We start from the raw sequence: 18,853 nt of genomic DNA on the forward strand, positions 1-18,853 counted from the left end.
GCTGAATAGAACAGGTGTAGTAGACCTTACAGTGAAATGCTGAATACAACAGGTGTAGTAGACCTTACAGTGAAATGCTTACTTACAGGCTCTAAAAAACAGTGCAAAAAAGGTATTAGGTGAACAATAGGTAAGTAAAGAAATAAAATAAAAAAACAGTGAAAAATAACAGTAGCGAGGCTATATACAGTAGCGAGGCTATAACAGTAGTGAGTCTACATACAGGCACCGGTTAGTCGGGCTGATTTGAGGTAGTATGTACATGTAGATATGGTTAAAGTGACTATGCATATATGATAAACAGAGAGTAGCAGGCCTCTTTGTCCAAGACTTGGCACTCCATTACCGCTTGTCATGCAGTAGTAGAGAGAACAGTCTATGACTGCGGTGGCTGGGGTCTTTGACAATTTTTAGGGCCTTCCTATGACACCGCCTGGTGTAAAGGTCCTGGATGGCAGGCAGCTTAGCCCCAGTGATGTACTGGGCTGTACGCACTACCCTCTGTAGTGCCTTGCGGTCTGAGGTCGGGCAATTGCCATACCAGGCAGTGATGCAACCAGTCAGGATGCTCTCGATGTTGCTTGGCATCGCCATAGGATGCAACCTTTCCAACAAGTCAATTTGTCAAATTCCTGTCCTGCTAAAGGTGCCCCGGTCCCCTGTAAGTGCTGTTATTGTGAAGTGGAAACGTCTAGGAGCAACAATGGCTCAGTCGCGAAGTGGTAGGCCACACAAGCTCACAGAATGGGACCGTCGAGTGCTGAAGCGTGTAGCGTATAAAAATCGTCTACTCTGTTGCAACACTCACTACCGAGTTCCAAACTGCCTCTAGAAGCAACGTCAGTAAAATAACTGTTCGTCGGGTGCTTCATAAATGTGTTTCCGGGGCTGAGCAGCAGCACACAAACCTAAGATCACCGTACGCAACGCCAAGCGCTGGCTGGAGTGGTGTAAAGCTCGCCGACATTGGACTCTGGAGCAGTGGAAACGCGTTCTCTAAAGTGATGAATCGCACTTCCCCATCTGGCAGTCAGATGGACGAATCTGGGTTTGGCGGATGCCAGAAGAATGCTACCTGCCCCAATGCATAGTGCCCACTGTAAAGTTTGGAGGAGGAATAATGATCTGGGGCTGTTTTTCATGATTCGGGCTCTTTAGTTCCTGTGAAGGGAAATCTTAATGCTACAGCATACAATGACATTCTAGACGATTCTGTGCTTCCAACTTTATGGCAACAGTTTGGGGATGGCTCTTTCCTGTGTCAGCATGACAATGGCCCCGTGCATAAACGAGGTCCATACAGAAATCATTTGTAGAACTTGATTGGCCTGCACAGAGCCCTGACCTCAACCCTACCTCAACCCCATCCAACACCTTTTGGATGAATTGGAATGCAGACTGCGAGCCAGGCCCTAATCTCTCAACATTAGTGGCTGACCTCACCAATGCTCTTGTGGCTGATTTGAAAGCAAGTCCCCGCAATGTTCCAACATCTAGTGGAAAGCCTTCCCAGAGGAGTGGGGACTCCATACTCCAACTCCATAGTAATGCCCATGATTTTGGAATGAGATGTTCGACGAGCAAGTGTCCTCATACAGTACCAGTCAAAAGTTTGGACACCTACTCATTCAACATTTTTTGTCTTTATTTTTACTATTTTCTACATTGTAGAATAATAGTGAAGACATCAAAACTATGAAATATTACTTATGGAATCATGTCTTAAACAAATCTAAATATATTTTAGATTCTTCAAAGTAGCAACCCTTTGCCTTGATGACAGCTTTGCACACTCTTGGCATCCTCTCAACCAGCTTCATGAGGAATGCTTTTCCAACAGTCTTGAAGGAGTTCCCACATATGCTGAGCACTTTTGGGCTGCTTTTCCTTCACTCTGTAGTCCAACTCATCCCAAACCATCTCAATTGGGTTGAGGTCGGGTGATTGTGGAGGCCAGGTCATCTGATGCAGCACTCCATCACTCTCCTTGGTCAAATAGCCCTTACACAGCCTGGAGGCGTGTTTGGGGTCATTGTCCTGACGAAAAACAAATTAGATTCCCAGATGGGATGGCGTATTGCTGCAGAATGCTGTGGTAGCCATGCTGGTTTAGTGTGTCTTGAATTTTAAATAAATCACCGACAGTGTCACCAGCAAAGCACCATCACACCACCTCCTCCATGCTTCACGGTGGGAACCACACATGCGAAGATCATCTGTTCACCTACTCTATGTCTAACAAAGAAACAGCGGTTGGAAACAAAATCTCAAATTTGGACTCATCAGACCAAAGGACAGATTTCCACCGGTCTAATGTCCATTGCTCGTGTGTCTTGGCCCAAGCAAGTCTCATCTTATTATTGGTGTCCTTTTTAGTAGTGTTTTTTTGCAGCAATTCAACCATGAAGGCCTGATTCATGCAGTCTCCTCTGAACAGTTGATGTTGAGATGTGTCTGTTACTTGAACTCTGAATCATTTATTTGGGCTGCAATTTGAGGTGCAGTTAACTCTAATGAACTTTTCCTCTGCAGCAGAGGTAGCTCTGTGTCTTCCTTTCCTGTGGCGGTCCTCATGAGAACCAGTTTCAATATAGCGCTTGATGGTTTTTTGCGACACGTTCAAAGTTCTTGAAATGTTCCACATTGACTGATCTTCATGTCTTAAAGTAATGGACTGTCATTCATCTTTGCTTATTTGAGCTGTTCCTGACATAATATGGACTTGGGCTTTTACCAAATAGGGCTATTTTCTTTATACCACCCATACTTTGTCACAACACAACTGATTGGCTCAAACGCATTAAGAAGGAAAGAAATTCCACAAATTAACTTTTAACAAGGCACACCTGTTAACTGAAATGCATTCCAGGCGACTACCTCGTGAAGCTGGTTGAGAGAATGCCAAGCGTGTGCAAAGCTGTCAAGGCAAAGGGTGGCTACTTTGAAAAATCTCAAATATATATTTTATTTGTTTAACACTTTTTTGGGCTACTACATGATTTAATATGTGTTATTTCATAGTTTTGATGTCTTCACTATTATTCTACATTGTAGAAAACAGTAAAAATAAAGAAAAACCCTGGAATGAGTAGGTGTGTCCAAACTTTTGACTGGTACTCTACTTTTGGTCATGTAGTGTAACTAGCTAGCCACACGTTACCTAAATATGCATGCGCTGGTGGGCTAACGTTAGCTAGAATGTCCCCACGTGGAAAAGTGTGACTACATGAACGGTGAGCTAGCATTAACTAGCTGGCTAGCTATTGTAGCTCACAAAGGACTTGTTGGCTCAATGTTTCCCATAGAAAACACATGGTTTTGTTCCACGAGTGCATATGTTGCATATGATTTAAACAAATTCCCTGTGAAATCAGTTATACATGTCAGCAGGGATGGAAATTAAGCTAGCCTGGGGCTAGTACTTTTCAGACTGGGCTAGTAGAAAATGGGCCAAACTAGCTTGACACAGCAGTAACATTTTGCCTTTACAAACATCAAATGCCACAGGATTTAGGACCTGAATGTTACCCGTGCTAGTAGAAATCACGGACTGCTGGCCATTGCCCCAAATCCCTGCATGTCAGTCCCTTTCACACCCCCCCCCCCCCCCCCCCCCATCACTGTTGATCCTCCTTAGTGACCTCACGGCTTAGGGTTTTAACTTCCCTCTTGAGAATTAGAATCAGAAGTACAGTAGTATAGCTCATCGCAATACTTCACCTCATTGGGCAAATAGTACCCTAGACTGTCCTGTCAGGTGATTGGACCGGAAACCCAGTGACAACACTCGGATCTGCAGTTACCATTTTCATGATGGGAAAGAGAATTGGCCCTGTATTTACCAGACAAGGTGTCTCATCCACCATGGCAGAAGAGGAAGATCCAGACTGTTAATTTCGGAGGAAATAACAAACAATGAGGCATGAGGATTGGGAGATGAGAGACAACTTGTCACATTGTCCAAGGTGGGTCTGTGTTATGATAAACAATGCATTTTCTGCCCAGATAAAGATGGTGATACAGCATTGAAAAAGACTCACCACTGACCAAATGTCTCTTTGTTTTCCAGTCCCAACAGGAGAGGTTCCCTCAGACCATCCGGTGCATAGACATCCTGTTCCAGTGTGATCCGAGCGCGAGCATCCAGTTTTAGAGACTACAGCAGATCGAGCCTGTGGACGGACAGGTCAGTAACTCATCAAATATGATACAATATTATGTAAAACATTGAATTTGTAGATGCATCGAAATCTTTACTTTTTGTCTCCTTTTCCCCATTAGACATGAGCCGTGACATGCAGAACATCAGGCTCCCCCCACGAGAAGCAGTGCATGATCAATGTTACACTCAGCAAGGTGATCTGCTGGAAGTGATGTACTCTCTCACTCTGGGGGTAAGACATCAATTAAACATCACAGATATAAATTCCCACTGTGTCATTATAAAAATGCTATGTGAATTGTGTTGTACTACTAAATGAAACTGAGGAGATGCACTCAGACCAGGCTTTGTGATTGAATTAATGTTAACTACATTACTTTAGATGGCTGCTTTGAGCAAAACTTTAATGTAATATAACCTATTCTAGGAGCCTACTGCTTGTGTATGATCTTTATTCATTGTTCACTTGTTTTTCAACAATGTCAGGTACAGGCAGGGACGACTAGGGCCTTCAGCAAGTAAGACACGGGGTACGAAATCATTTGAACATCACAGATATAAATTCCCACTGTGCCCATGATAAAGTTAACTACATTACTTTAGTTGGCTGCTTTGAGCAAAACTTCTAGGAGCCTTGTGTGTGAACTATGTGGAATATTTTTGGACCATTGTCTTCCCTGAAAACGGGTACTGACAGCAGGAGCAATATGTGTCTGTCAGAGGTTGTTACGCTGGATGGGGACGGATGCTTTGGTGGTCTAAACAATGAAGAAGCAGGTGTCGCTTCCAGGGATGTGGAGCTGACCTTTGACCTGGTGCCTGTAAGGATGGTCTTCACAGAGGCGGTAAGATCCCCCCTCCTTGATATAGAAATAATTTCAACTTCACTGCCTCCTCAACGGTAAGATCCCTTGCATCATAGGGACACTTGACCTCCACCACGGCTGTCGTACCTACCAGACCATCCAATGAGGCACCCAGGATCCCAGACCTCGTGACCCAAAGCCCTGACTCCTGCACATCCATCCCTGTAGCCATTTTGAATGCCTCGATGGCCTCCTTTTTGTTATCTCTGCCCCACTTTACAGACATCACACCTATCCAATGACTGTGATCTGAGTATCTCTGCCCCACTTTACAGACATCACACCCATCCAATGACTGTGATCTGAGTATCTCTGCCCCACTTTACAGACATCACACCCATCCAATGACTGTGATCTGAGTATCTCTGCCCCACTTTACAGACATCACACCCATCCAATGACTGATCTGAGGACCCATTTTAGCAGCGACGGAGTAACGCGCTTGGATCTAACTGCTCCGTAATTGCTGGCCGTCCACCTCCCTCTCCTCATGGTGTGCCATGTTGGGGTTGCTGTGCTGTCCAACTGACAGCGCCATGCCAACCAGGATGCCTGCACGCCGCAGGTGCCTTTTTGTTATTATTTTTTTTTAACAATGTCTGGTACAGACTGGGATGACAGGGAGGGTAGCGGTTGTTCTGGCTCAGGTTCAAGGAGCCATGCCATTCCACTGAACCTGCCCCGGAGACGGTTCCTCAGCCACTGAAGATCCTCCTCTGTGGGCTTTCGGGACAGAGGGTTGTAGTCTTCGGCCAGGTACAGATCCTCCACTGACTGCACCTGGTTGGGCCACTGCTGGCTTCCCCCACTGACTGCACCTGGTTGGGCCACGGCTGGCTTCCCCCACTGACTGCAACTGGTTGGGCCACGGCTGGCTTCCCCCACTGACTGCACCTAGTTGGGCCACGGCTGGCTTCCCCCACTGACTGCACCTGGTTGGGCCACGGCTGGCTTCCCCCACTGACTGCACCTGGTTGGGCCACGGCTGGCTTCCCCCACTGACTGCACCTGGTTGGGCCACGGCTGGCTTCCTCCACTGACTGCACCTGGTTGGGCCACGGCTGGCTTCCCCCACTGACTGCACCTGGTTGGGCCACGGCTGGCTTCCCCCACTGACTGCACCTGGTTGGGCCACGGCTGGCTTCCTCCACTGACTGCACCTGGTTGGGCCACGGCTGGCTTCCCCCACTGACTGCACCTGGTTGGGCCACGGCTGGCTTCCCCCACTGACTGCACCTGGTTGGGCCACGGCTGGCTTCCCCCACTGACTGCAACTGGTTGGGCCACGGCTGGCTTCCTCCACTGACTGCAACTGGTTGGGCCACGGCTGGCTTCCCCCACTGACTGCACCTGGTTGGGCCACTGCTGGCTTCCCCCACTGACTGCACCTGGTTGGGCCACTGCTGGCTTCCTCCACTGACTGCACCTGGTTGGGCCACTGCTGGCTTCCCCCACTGACTGCAACTGGTTGGGCCACGGCTGGCTTCCTCCACTGACTGCACCTGGTTGGGCCACTGCTGGCTTCCCCCACTGACTGCAACTGGTTGGGCCACGGCTGGCTTCCCCCACTGACTGCACCTGGTTGGGCCACTGCTGGCTTCCCCCACTGACTGCACCTGGTTGGGCCACTGCTGGCTTCCCCCACTGACTGCACCTGGTTGGGCCACTGCTGGCTTCCTCCACTGACTGCACCTGGTTGGGCCACTGCTGGCTTCCCCCACTGACTGCACCTGGTTGGGCCACTGCTGGCTTCCCCCACTGACTGCAACTGGTTGGGCCACTGCTGGCTTCCCCCACTGACTGCACCTGGTTGGGCCACTGCTGGCTTCCCCCACTGACTGCACCTGGTTGGGCCACTGCTGGCTTCCTCCACTGACTGCAACTGGTTGGGCCACTGCTGGCTTCCCCCACTGACTGCAACTGGTTGGGCCACGGCTGGCTTCCTCCACTGACTGCAACTGGTTGGGCCACTGCTGGCTTCCCCCACTGACTGCAACTGGTTGGGCCACGGCTGGCTTCCCCCACTGACTGCAACTGGTTGGGCCACGGCTGGCTTCCCCCACTGACTGCACCTGGTTGGGCCACGGCTGGCTTCCCCCACTGACTGCACCTGGTTGGGCCACGGCTGGCTTCCCCCACTGACTGCAACTGGTTGGGCCACGGCTGGCTTCCCCCACTGACTGCAACTGGTTGGGCCACGGCTGGCTTCCCCCACTGACTGCAACTGGTTGGGCCACGGCTGGCTTCCCCCACTGACTGCAACTGGTTGGGCCACGGCTGGCTTCCTCCACTGACTGCACCTGGTTGGGCCACGGCTGGCTTCCTCCACTGACTGCACCTGGTTGGGCCACGGCTGGCTTCCCCCACTGACTGCAACTGGTTGGGCCACGGCTGGCTTCCCCCACTGACTGCACCTGGTTGGGCCACGGCTGGCTTCCCCCACTGACTGCACCTGGTTGGGCCACGGCTGGCTTCCTCCACTGACTGCACCTGGTTGGGCCACGGCTGGCTTCCCCCACTGACTGCAACTAGTTGGGCCACTGCTGGCTTCCTCCACTGGCATTCCACATCAGTACGGCCGATATTGTGAACCGTTGAAATAGGCTGCATGGCTACACTGGTGATCTCCATGGGGTCATTCTCATGTGGTAGAGAGAATTCTCCTATTTCTCCTATTTACTTAATTTTCCATTGCAGAATATATTCCTCACCTTTTCTGGTCGCGACGGGTTCATATTCCCGAAGAAGCCTTTCAACAAATTACCATGTACATCTCTCATTTAATTGGACCAAGTAGGCTACGAAATAGATCAATTATATGTATTTGAAGTTTTGCAATATCATAGGCAGTGCGGTATATAATATCGGTATACAGTCACATTTAACAGCAGATCTTTTATATTGAAGTCGACCTATGTACTGTATCAAGTTAGTTTCTAGTTTTTATTGTCGCGTGCACAAATACAGTGAAATGCCTTTTCTTGCTCGCTCATTCACCGCATTCCAGCCTGGGACGCACAATTGGCCCAGCATTGTCCGGGTTTGGCCGGTATAGGCCGCCATTGTAAATAAGAATTTGTTCTTGACTGACTTGCCTAGTTAAATAAAGGTTAAAAAATGTAAACAATTTAGCAATGAATATCAGTATTACTGTAAAGACATATATACAAAGTCAACTAGAACAGAAATAAAATAAAACTGTGACTACTGTAAGTACTGTAATTGAAAAAACTATGTGCCCTATAACATTTCAGAATTCGCGGGCCATCATCATATTTAGGTCGGGGTAAAAGTTGATATAACTTTCTACTAACTTTCTGCTTAAATAAAGGTGAAATACATATTTTTAAACTGACACAACAATTTGCCTTGATTCTGTCGTTCAGAAACTGACAGTGATTTTCCAAATACAGTGTAAACTACTGCAAAGATTAAAACATTCTGTCAACAACGTAAATAGACAAGTCATTTATGTAAAATTGTTTAGATCAAATCAAATTGTATTGGTCACATACACATATTTAGCAGGTGTTATTAGCCACCATAATCCTGGCTGCTGACTCTGTGACCTAGCCAACATAATCCTGGCTGCTGACTCTGTGACCTAGCCAACATAATCCTGGCTGCTGACTCTGTGACCTAGCCAACATTAATCCTGGCTGCTGACTCTGTGACCTAGCCAACATTAATCCTGGCTGGTGACTCTGTGACCTAGCCAACATAGTCCTGGCTGCTGACTCTGTGACCTAGCCAACATAATCCTGGCTGCTGACTGTGACCTAGCCACCATAATCCTGGCTGCTGACTCTGTGACCTAGCCACCATAGTCCTGGCTGCTGACTCTGTGACCTAGCCACCATAGTCCTGGCTGCTGACTCTGTGACCTAGCCACCATAGTCCTGGCTGCTGACTCTGTGACCTAGCCACCATAGTCCTGGCTTCTGACTCTGTGACCTAGCCACCATAGTCCTGGCTGCTGACTCTGTGACCTAGCCACCATAGTCCTGGCTGCTGACTCTGTGACCGCTCCACTTTTCTCCTGGTTGGTTGTCTCCTGTGCCACGCCGGTGTTGTCACTCCTGCCCTGCTGGACTCCCTAATGTTTACCGTACTACATGTCCTGTCTAGTGTATTGTATCCTATGTATTTCTCCTCTCTGCTGAGTTTGTGGGCCACTGGATGCTCTCATATGTGTATATATATACTGTATTCTATACTATCTACTGTATCTTAGTCTATGTCGCTCTGACATTATTCTCCCGTTGCTCGTCCAGATATTTATATATCCTTTACTTAGATGTGTGTGTATTTAGGTATTTGCTGTGGAATTGTTAGATATTACTTGTTAGATATTGCTGCACTGTAGGAACTAGAAGCACAAGCATTTCGCTACACCTGCAGTAACATCTGCTCGACACGTGCATGTGACCAATAACATTTGATACTGTAACATGAGTGATTGTGTCCCTCACTTGTTTTCGTTATGTGAATCTCTGTGTTATACTTTTCCCCTATGTTCCTTATTGAAAATCAAATAAACAAATGTTTTTTTTTGTAATATAATTTATTTGTTGACAATCAGTGTCTTACATAAACCATTGCTTACTGTAATTAGTAACTGTAAAATATGCATTGTTGGCCTACTGTAGCCTAGTGGTGCATGTAAGCCAGCTATGGGTGGATGCCTGATTCAGAGGGGTTGGGGTTAATGCAGAAGACATATTTCAGTTGAATGCATTCAGTTGTACAACTGACTAGGTATCTCCCTTTCCCCTTTCCCAGCCTGTTGCAATTGTATTGGTGTAGTAACCACAACTCACCACAAGGTGACGGGCAAGTACATCTAACTGTGATTTAAAATAAACCAGTGAATTGTTATAGGACTACAATTTTGGTTCAACTAGGATTAAAATGATAGATTACTTAGTCTGACCTATGTTCATCCACCAACATTATACTTTTGAATCTTGATTACAAAGCTAATGCTTTCAAGTGTTATTCTCTGGGATCAAAAATGCATCTTGTAAAATATCGGTGGATTTTCTACACAACTTGTATGATATGTATATTTTTTTTATTCAATTGATTCACTATGACTGTCTTGTGTTATTAGCAATGTCATAGACCTGGTTCAGGTACACTGTAGAACATTTCCTGTATTTTTTTTTTTTTTTTACAGTAAATTACTGGCAGCACAGTAGCCAGTAGGTTACTGTACATTTACAGTAAAATACTGGCAGCACAGAAGACCGTAAATTACTGTAGATTTTAGGAACTTTACTGAAACACACATTAACAGCATGTTACTGTAAAACCTGACTACAGCAACATGCTGTATTTCTAGAATTTACAGGGCATTACTAGAAGCACAGGCAGCTAGTGCCAATGATGGGCAGTATTTCTGTTACACGTATTTAATATAGGTACTTCCAATAGTTTCAATACCTATTTTGTCATTTGTATTTCAGTGGCCTGAGGTACAATTCATGTATGTTGTAACAGTTTAATTAGAATAGATATATTTTGTATTTTCTAATACAAAAATAAGCTTGCAAGTAGCCTGCTGAACTACAACAACATGCTCAGTAAAGGTAACATAATGTTTTAACTTGCTATGACTATGATATGTTCTTGTTTATCTATCATCGTTTAAAACCCATGTAGGTCGAAGCCCTTAGATCGCAATATCTATTAAGCCTGCATATGGAATTGTTTTAAGATAGTTATAAAATGTATAATTTAGCCATCACATTTTGAATTTTAGGACCCCTGTAGATATAAATAAAATATATATACAAATTATTTGATGAAGGCCCTTTATGGTATTAGTGTACATTGAGTGGGCAGGCAGCCCTATTGGTCTGCTGGCCTACATATGCAGAACAACTTGGATCAAAATCAGTATTTTATTCATGTCCTCTTGTAAATGTAATCTAGGTTACTGTTATTTTTTTTTACCTTTATTTAACTAGGCAATGACCTAATCACATTTTTAGAACCTTCAGCGCCAACGTGTTCGTTCACCTGCTAGGAGGCACGCATCACTTCCAATCTGTGTATTATCAGTGTATTGACACCATTTTGCAATTGGGTAAAAATATAACACTTACAGTATGCAGACACAAAAATAGCCCATAACGACTATCAATTTCAGACACACCTGCGCACATACGGGCTCACACGGTCAAATACATGATCAAAACATTAAATAGAGTAGAATCATATTCCGGAGAGAGACGATACTGCACATCAATATTGTCTCTGTCCTGCTTCACCCCCCCCCCCCCCCCCCCCCACTCCATGCTGCAGGACATTTCCCGACAGCAATAGGCCTAATTAATTGCATCATATTTACTTACATTATCAAGTCTATCTGTCCAGATAGAGATTGAGTAAAGAGTGATACCTAGCTGGGGTAAAGTTCATAGTTTGCTGTACTTTGGTCTGGTCACTTCAATGTGAGGCGTCGCGCTGACTAATACCCGGGCATCATGCCATCGCTCAAATAAAGATGTGTTAAAGTTGGCAAACGCTACAGGTCTACGTGGCATGGCATGCCACAGGTATTTTGGCTATTATGATTTATTATTCTGTAATATAGGGGTGGGATAGGCTATCTCCAGCTATCTCTTATTTTAACCTTAAAAGCACTGTGCGTAATGTGGCATATTTCATCACTGTGCGCTATGGTGCTCTCTCGTTCTTGCACGTATTTCTCTGTGCGCGCGCGCGTGTGTGTGTGTCTGCGAGTGCGCGTCCGCGTCCGCGAGACTGTGTAGTGGCTGTAATGTATTTGATGTTCTCATTGGTGCCTCCCCTCTAACATGTCACCATTTCTGGTAGATTAACCCAGATATGGGGAGCATCATCAGGTGTTGAAGTACCACTAACGCTCTCTTAACCCTTGTCTTCGAGGCATCCACCTGCAGGAACAAGCACCTGCTGACTGAAAAAGTTCAGAAACTTGTGCAACACATATTTCAACATGTTTTCTTCCATTTGATCGATTATTTTACCAACGCCTTGTGCCTTTAAAATGCATCGTGTTCGAGACTCTACCAACATGCTATTCTCTTCATCTTCAACATTGCCAATGTATTTATTGATGACGTCTCTGCTGGTGATGGGCCTGGAGGCTGCGGCCACCGCAGGGACCACGCCGGGCTGCGCGTCCTGCCGCATGCCGCTAATGGAGAAGGATGCGGAGCAGAGGCTCCTGGTTGAAATCGCCAAGCAGCAGATCTTGAACAACCTGCATCTGAAAGAGAGACCAAATATCACATCGACAGTGCCCCGCGCTGCACTTCTCACCGCGCTCCGCAAACTGCACCCGGGACGTGTCAGATCGGACGGCACCTTTGAACTTGAAAACAAAATCAAGGAAACCAAAGATCCGGGATATGAAATAGTGAGCTTCGCAGAAATAGGTAAGTGTACTTAAAAAATATATATATTATAGTGCATGCTAGTGGAACCTTATGTTCGCTTTATTGGGCTTTATGGGGCTTTATTGTTTATGAACTCAAATGTACTGGTATCGAATGCGCTTTTGGAACAATGTAAATAAGTCATGTACATTGAAATACAAAGTTGACACACTTATTTACATTGAAACCCTGACATAAGATATCTATTTTACCTCAAGGTACCTCGAGCTTTTGCTCGCATCGTTCTATTTGATCTCAATCCTTTATTTACGCAGAAGTTGGTAACGCTCATGTCCAAAATCAGGTGCATATTACACACCTCTTTTCTCTTGCGCATTTCAATAGAAACTATTAATGATTCGATTTTAATGGTTTGAAATAACTTTGAAATAACACATTAACATCAGTTTCTATGTTTACTGAAATACATCGAATGTAGTTCTTGACTTGCATAATGTCGAATGTAGTGCTCGAGATGTATTGGCATCACTTATAGAATGGACCTGAAAGACTGTTTATACTTGAAAGATGACAAACTGATCCTCACTCTTTCTCTCTGTTTGTCTTTTCTCTCTGTGATCTAGATGAGATGAACACTACTACTGGAGCCCAGCCAGGCCTCACCTTTCAGTTCCTGCAGGAGAGAGAACACAGCATCCAGGTGCTTCAGTCTGCCCTGTGGCTGTATGTCCACTCCTCCGACACCCCTAACCGGGCTCCCCGCCCCACCGCCACAGCCCACATCTACCTGTCTAGCCCTGGGGAAGGCAGATCCAACCACACCCTCCTCTTGGAGAAGATCTTGGATGTGCAGAAGAGCAACTGGCATACCTTCCCCATCACCCACACCCTACAGGCCTTCATGGACGGGAGCAAGCGGCTGCTACAGCTTGAGGTCATCTGCAAGGAGGCTGGGTTTGAGCCGGGCCAAGGCCAGAACCTGTGTGAGCTGGGTAAGACCATGGACATGGCTCATCAGCCATTTGTGGTGGCCCAGGTGCGGCTCCGTGACAACTCCAGGCACATCCTCCAGAGGAGGTCTCTGCGCTGCGGGGACAACGTTAGCGTTTGCTGCAAGAAGGACTTCTATGTCAAGTTCAAGGATATCCAGTGGCAGGACTGGATCATAGCACCTGAGGGGTACCATATGAATCACTGTATGGGTCAGTGTCCCCAGGCCCTGGCCGGGTCTCCGGGCATCGCGTCTTCCTTCCACGCCACAGTGTTCAGTCAGCTCAAAGCCAACGGCATCAATTCAGCGGTGTCTTCTTGCTGCGTGCCCATCCAGCGTAGGCCTCTATCTATGGTCTACTTCAACTCACAGCACAGCATCGTCAAGACCGACGTCCCTGATATGATCGTAGAGTCCTGCGGCTGCACGTAAACACATAAAAGAGAAAGACCAGACATTCAGCTCATGATGCTTTTAGTCTGAGAAGACTAGATTGAATTTGTTACACACACACACACAAACATAATTTAAGGTATTCTGTCTCTATCAATTTGATAGATGGTTTTTGCACAGAAAGTGAGAATGAGGCTTCAATGTCTTGTAATTAGCAGACCTGGTTCAAATACTATATAGGGTATTTCAATTACTTTCAAAGACATTTAGAAGTAAGTATTTCAATATATATAATTTAAAAAAAAAATGTTTTTAGACGTAGTTGAATATTGTAATATATTTGGAAATACACTTGGAAAGTATTTGGAAATACACTTGGAAAGTATTGGAAAATACTTACATACACTGACTCAAATACACTCCCAGGCATTTGAAAATAGTATTTTAAATAAATATTTGGAAATACTTTCAAATAGTAGGCTATTTATGGGAAATTATTAGAAAATACTTTCAAATACTTACAATAGAAGTAGTTGATTAGGGCCATATTTTTGGAAAAATACTGAGATACACAGAAAATAAGTATTTAAAATCAAATAATCAAATACACATGTATTTGCTCTCAGGTCTGGTAACCATGCCAACGGGGAATAGTACTGAATGTTAATAGGGTTTGGTCAGTCATGTGGTCACACAAGACACATGACGGAAAGAGGAGAGAGATTAATATATATCTAAACTTCTTTCAGTTTTAAAAATTTTAATCTATGAGCTGTGTTATTACTTTATCTTTTTATACTAAATGTGTTGTGTATACTGGTGAATGTGAGTTAAAATGCAGTAAGATTTATTGCAGTCAGTCAGCATCTGGACTTCAGAGAAATGTACTAGAACATATCTGAGCTTTACAAAGGCTCTTTGTCAATGCAACACAACATTTAAGAAATGCAATCTTCACACACATACGACGTACGTATCTGACTGAAAATATCTATCGTATAGGCAGTGCCATTGTACCATTTTTTCCCTCTAAATTGTGAAGTTGTTTGACTCCTACTAGTTCATTACAAGTACCGTTACAATACAGGCATTTGGACTTCAATTTCAAAAATAAGATTGCTAAAATATGTGTTTTTTTGTAAGGTTGATGGCTAATTGGGTGTTCTGATACTGTAGACTCATTCTGTATTCGAAACGTTCTTGAAAATCCACAGAGCTAAAAGGGTTACAAAAAGGTTATTTGTCTGTCCCGATAGGAGAACCCTTTTTGGTTCCCGGTAGAGCCCTTTTTAGGTTCCAGATAGAACCCTCTGTGGAAACGGTTCCACATAGAACCAAAAGGGTTATACCTGGAACCAAAAAGGGTTCTCCAAAGGGTTCTCCTATGGGGACAGCCAAAGAACCATTTTCGGTTCTAGATGGCACCTTTTTTTCTAAGAGTGTAGAGACTCATGGAATTGTACTCATACGGTTCGCATTATGTATGTATGTAAGCAACACAAAAGAGCAGTAAAATGTTTCAAATAATCTGAATAGATTCCACCCCTGGGAAACCACCCTGACAGGAGACATATCTGATATGGAGAGGTTCAAAAATGGTTTTGATCAGATAATCAGTTAGGCAACAGCCTGGCTTTGATGACATGAACTCAAGGTTATTACTCAGTTGTGTGAGCAAACATTTAGCTATTGCCACAGTGTCAGGCAACCAGAAAGTCCATCGTAAACACAGGTCAATGAGCATGTGCTCCAAAGCACGATGAAGTCTGCATTTTCCAAAGTCAAATGTTTCTTAGGGCTGATGCAACTTATATGCATCCATTCAAGCAAATGTTTGTTTTCTGCTTCCTGTTTAGAATGTTTACACTGTCTGGGTATAGTGTATGTGTATCATACATTTGAAGCTGAAGCATCTTTGCTGCTTTCTTAATGGTTTGCATCTTCAGTATGGCTGGCAGTAGCAGTGTATACTCTAACTGGAGACCTTCCTACCCTACCCTGGCACTATGCAGGCACTATACTGCTCTAGGCAGCAAAAGGCCCCATTATTACATTGCAGTATGATATGCTAGCATGGCCTTCAGGTTCCTACACATCCTGGTTACCTGGCTCCTAGAATATTAGAACAATAGAACATTCTATAATTCTTCTGGAAGCACTTCCTGTGTATGTCACACTGGGGTGCATATAATGTACCATGATGATAACTAATACCATTGATTTTGATACCAAAAAGTGAACTGTTTTCCAAACAGAAAGCCTCACATAACTTTCATGATCGGCCATGATTTCTGAATGAGCACTTTATCGGCTTACTGTATATTTATGAGATTCTGCAACAGGTTGTCCTCCTAATGCCATTTTCTAGTTTTGTCACTCTGTCACTGCATGTGAAACAATGATAAGGTGATAGTTATCAGGTTATTTTCTTTAGCCCTTGCTGTGTGAATGAATGTGTGGTCTGTGATATAACAGCAACACTTTGAACAAAATGGAGAAAGTTCTGTATTCTGTAACTGGATATAGATACCAGCATTTTGATTGAATATCAATTCCAGTAGATTCTATTGTCTATGTTTTAAATTGCATTATATTTTTTATTAATTTATAATAAGAATACGTTATTAGGAATTTGTTTATTGTACTGTATGCTATAATTCCATTTGAAAATATATTTTAAACAAAACAAATAAATGTTTGACTTGACACCGATGGCGTTTTTGATTCATTGAGGTGTTGCCTGTTCTACCAGAAATACAACCGTTTTCTTAACTCTCCTCTCAATAGCAAAGTTTTTACAGTACACCTGTGCATCAATCTAAAGTAATATAATTTTAAAAATCCCCATCAAAATCTGGCAATTTAAGCTAGCAATGTCATTTTTTTTGCATGGACTGTGTCTGAATCCTCCGCAGTTTGTCAGACCATGAGAGATCCCGTAAATCGGTCTTCTCGTGAAAATGTCTGTAGCATCCTAACCGTTTGAGCTTCAAACTAATATGGCTGCACTATGGAAAGGGGAGATTCTCAGGAACACGAAGGTAACCCATACAAACAAATGGAAGTACGGAGGTAGTTTTGTGCCAACAAAAATAAGGGGTAAATATGTGTCCAAAAAAACAAAAATATTTCCTGAGGTTTGTTATATCTCCTAGATATAGGACAGACACTTCAAAACCTTATTCTTTATGATTTATTTTTGGACTGTCTTTTTTGCCATTTGTGAATTTGTTATTCAATGTGTTTTTATGGGCTATAGTACTTTTTATATATATATATATACCTACAGGGGTCCTACAATTCAAAATAAAATAGCTAAATGATCCATGCTATGACCATCTTAAAACAATTCCATATGTACCACCTCACCCCACCCCCAACAGCTTAGACTTTTTGAGGTTTAAACACGACGGGTCTTTGGCAAAGCTTACAAAGATAAACACAAGTCTGAAACTTCATTGTATACAATAATGACTTTAAACATGTTCATCAGATTACTCAATTCCAAACCACTCTCTTTAAAAACACAGTAATACTGTTCAACTTTTCACACTTAACTGCAAAGTATTTGGGAAAGTAATGGGGGAAATTATATCTCACAAAAACTAAAATCAATAGCGTCTGAAAGGCAAAGAGCGTGTTTGCCTGGACAAATACTAGAAGTGATTTTTATGGATTGTCTGTGTTTGTCAGGTAAACATAGTCAAATGTTTCTGGCACCTTGCAGCCTGTAACGCTTCTCGTGGGCTGAAGGAAGAGAGGACAAAGGTGCAGCGTGGTACGTGTTCATGATTTTTAATAACACTGAACACTAAAACAAAAAGGAACAAACGAAACAGTCCTGTCTGGTACAAACACAGAGACAGAAAACAACTACCCACAAACCACAGGTGGGAAAAGGCTACCTAAGTATGGTTCTTAATCAGAGACAATGATAGACAGCTGCCTCTGATTGAGAACCACACCCGGCCAAACACATAGAAATAGACAACATAGAAGAAAAACATAGAATGCCCACCCCAACTCACGCCCTGACCAATCAAAATAGAGACATAAAAAGAATCTCTAAGGTCAAGGCGTGACACAGCCTCTGTAAGTATATCATGCATCCGCCCGCTAGTGATGTGCGGGTTGACTCATAACCCACAGGGCCTTTTTTTGAGTCATCCAATACTGTGTGGATGAAGGGAGGGTGGGTGTATGAAGGGAGGGTGGGTGACGGGTAATTAAATAGTGTGTGGATGAAGGGAGGGTGGGTGTATGAAGGGAGGGTGGGTGACGGGTAATTAAATAGTGTGTGGATGAAGGGAGGGTGGGTGTATGAAAGGAGGGTGGGTGGCAGGGAATTAAATAGTGTGTGTATGAAGGGAGGGTGGGTGTATGAAGGGAGGGAGGGTGGCGGGTCATTAAATATTGTCTGTATGAAGGGAGGGTGGGTGGCGGGTCATTAAATATTGTCTGTATGAAGGGAGGGTGGGTGGCGGGTCATTAAATATTGTCTGTATGAAGGGAGGGTGGGTAGAAGCGAGGGCGGGTGTATGAAGGGAGGGTGGGTGTATGAAGGGAGGGCGGGTGGATGAAGGGAGGGTGGGTGTATGAAGGGAGGGAGGGTGGCGGGTCATTAAATATTGTCTGTATGAAGGGAGGGTGGGTGGCGGGTCATTAAATATTGTCTGTATGAAGGGAGGGTGGGTAGAAGCGAGGGCGGGTGTATGAAGGGAGGGCGGGTGGATGTATGAAGGGTGGGTGGATGAAGGGAGGGCGGGTGGATGAAGGGAGGGCGGGTGGATGTATGAAGGGTGGGTGGATGAAGGGAGGGCGGGTGGATGAAGGGAGGGCGGGTGGATGTATGAAGGGTGGGTGGATGAAGGGAGGGCGGGTGTATGAAGGGAGGGTGGGTGTATGAAGGGAGGGCGGGTGTATGAAGGGAGGGCGGGTGGATGAAGGGAGGGCGGGTGTATGAAGGGAGGGTGGGTGGATGAAGGGAGGGTGGGTGGATGAAGGGAGGGCGGGTGTATGAATGGAGGGTGGGTGGATGAAGGGAGGGCGGGTG

General features: G+C 44.7%; 1 protein-coding gene across 1 annotated transcript; it reads left to right on the forward strand.

Moving 5' to 3' along the window:
- Positions 1 to 11,798: 11,798 nt before the first annotated feature.
- Positions 11,799 to 16,506, forward strand: LOC129851499 (inhibin beta B chain-like). The gene is made up of 2 exons (XM_055918091.1): positions 11,799 to 12,455; positions 13,040 to 16,506. The coding sequence occupies exons 1-2, from the start codon at positions 12,065 to 12,067 to the stop codon at positions 13,837 to 13,839; spliced, it is 1,191 nt and encodes a 396-aa protein (XP_055774066.1). The 5' UTR covers positions 11,799 to 12,064; the 3' UTR covers positions 13,840 to 16,506.
- The last annotated feature ends 2,347 nt before the right edge of the window (positions 16,507 to 18,853 follow it).

This window comes from Salvelinus fontinalis, chromosome 3, assembly GCF_029448725.1.
Source record: "Salvelinus fontinalis isolate EN_2023a chromosome 3, ASM2944872v1, whole genome shotgun sequence".
Taxonomy (NCBI): Eukaryota; Metazoa; Chordata; class Actinopteri; order Salmoniformes; family Salmonidae; genus Salvelinus; species Salvelinus fontinalis.

Coding starts and splice junctions, on each gene's coding strand:
- LOC129851499 (XM_055918091.1), top strand. CDS start 12,065: ATGCATCGTGTTCGAGACTCTACCAACATGCTATTCTCTTCATCTTCA. Junction 12,456..13,039: donor AGTGAGCTTCGCAGAAATAG/GTAAGTGTACTT, acceptor TCTGTGATCTAG/ATGAGATGAACACTACTACT.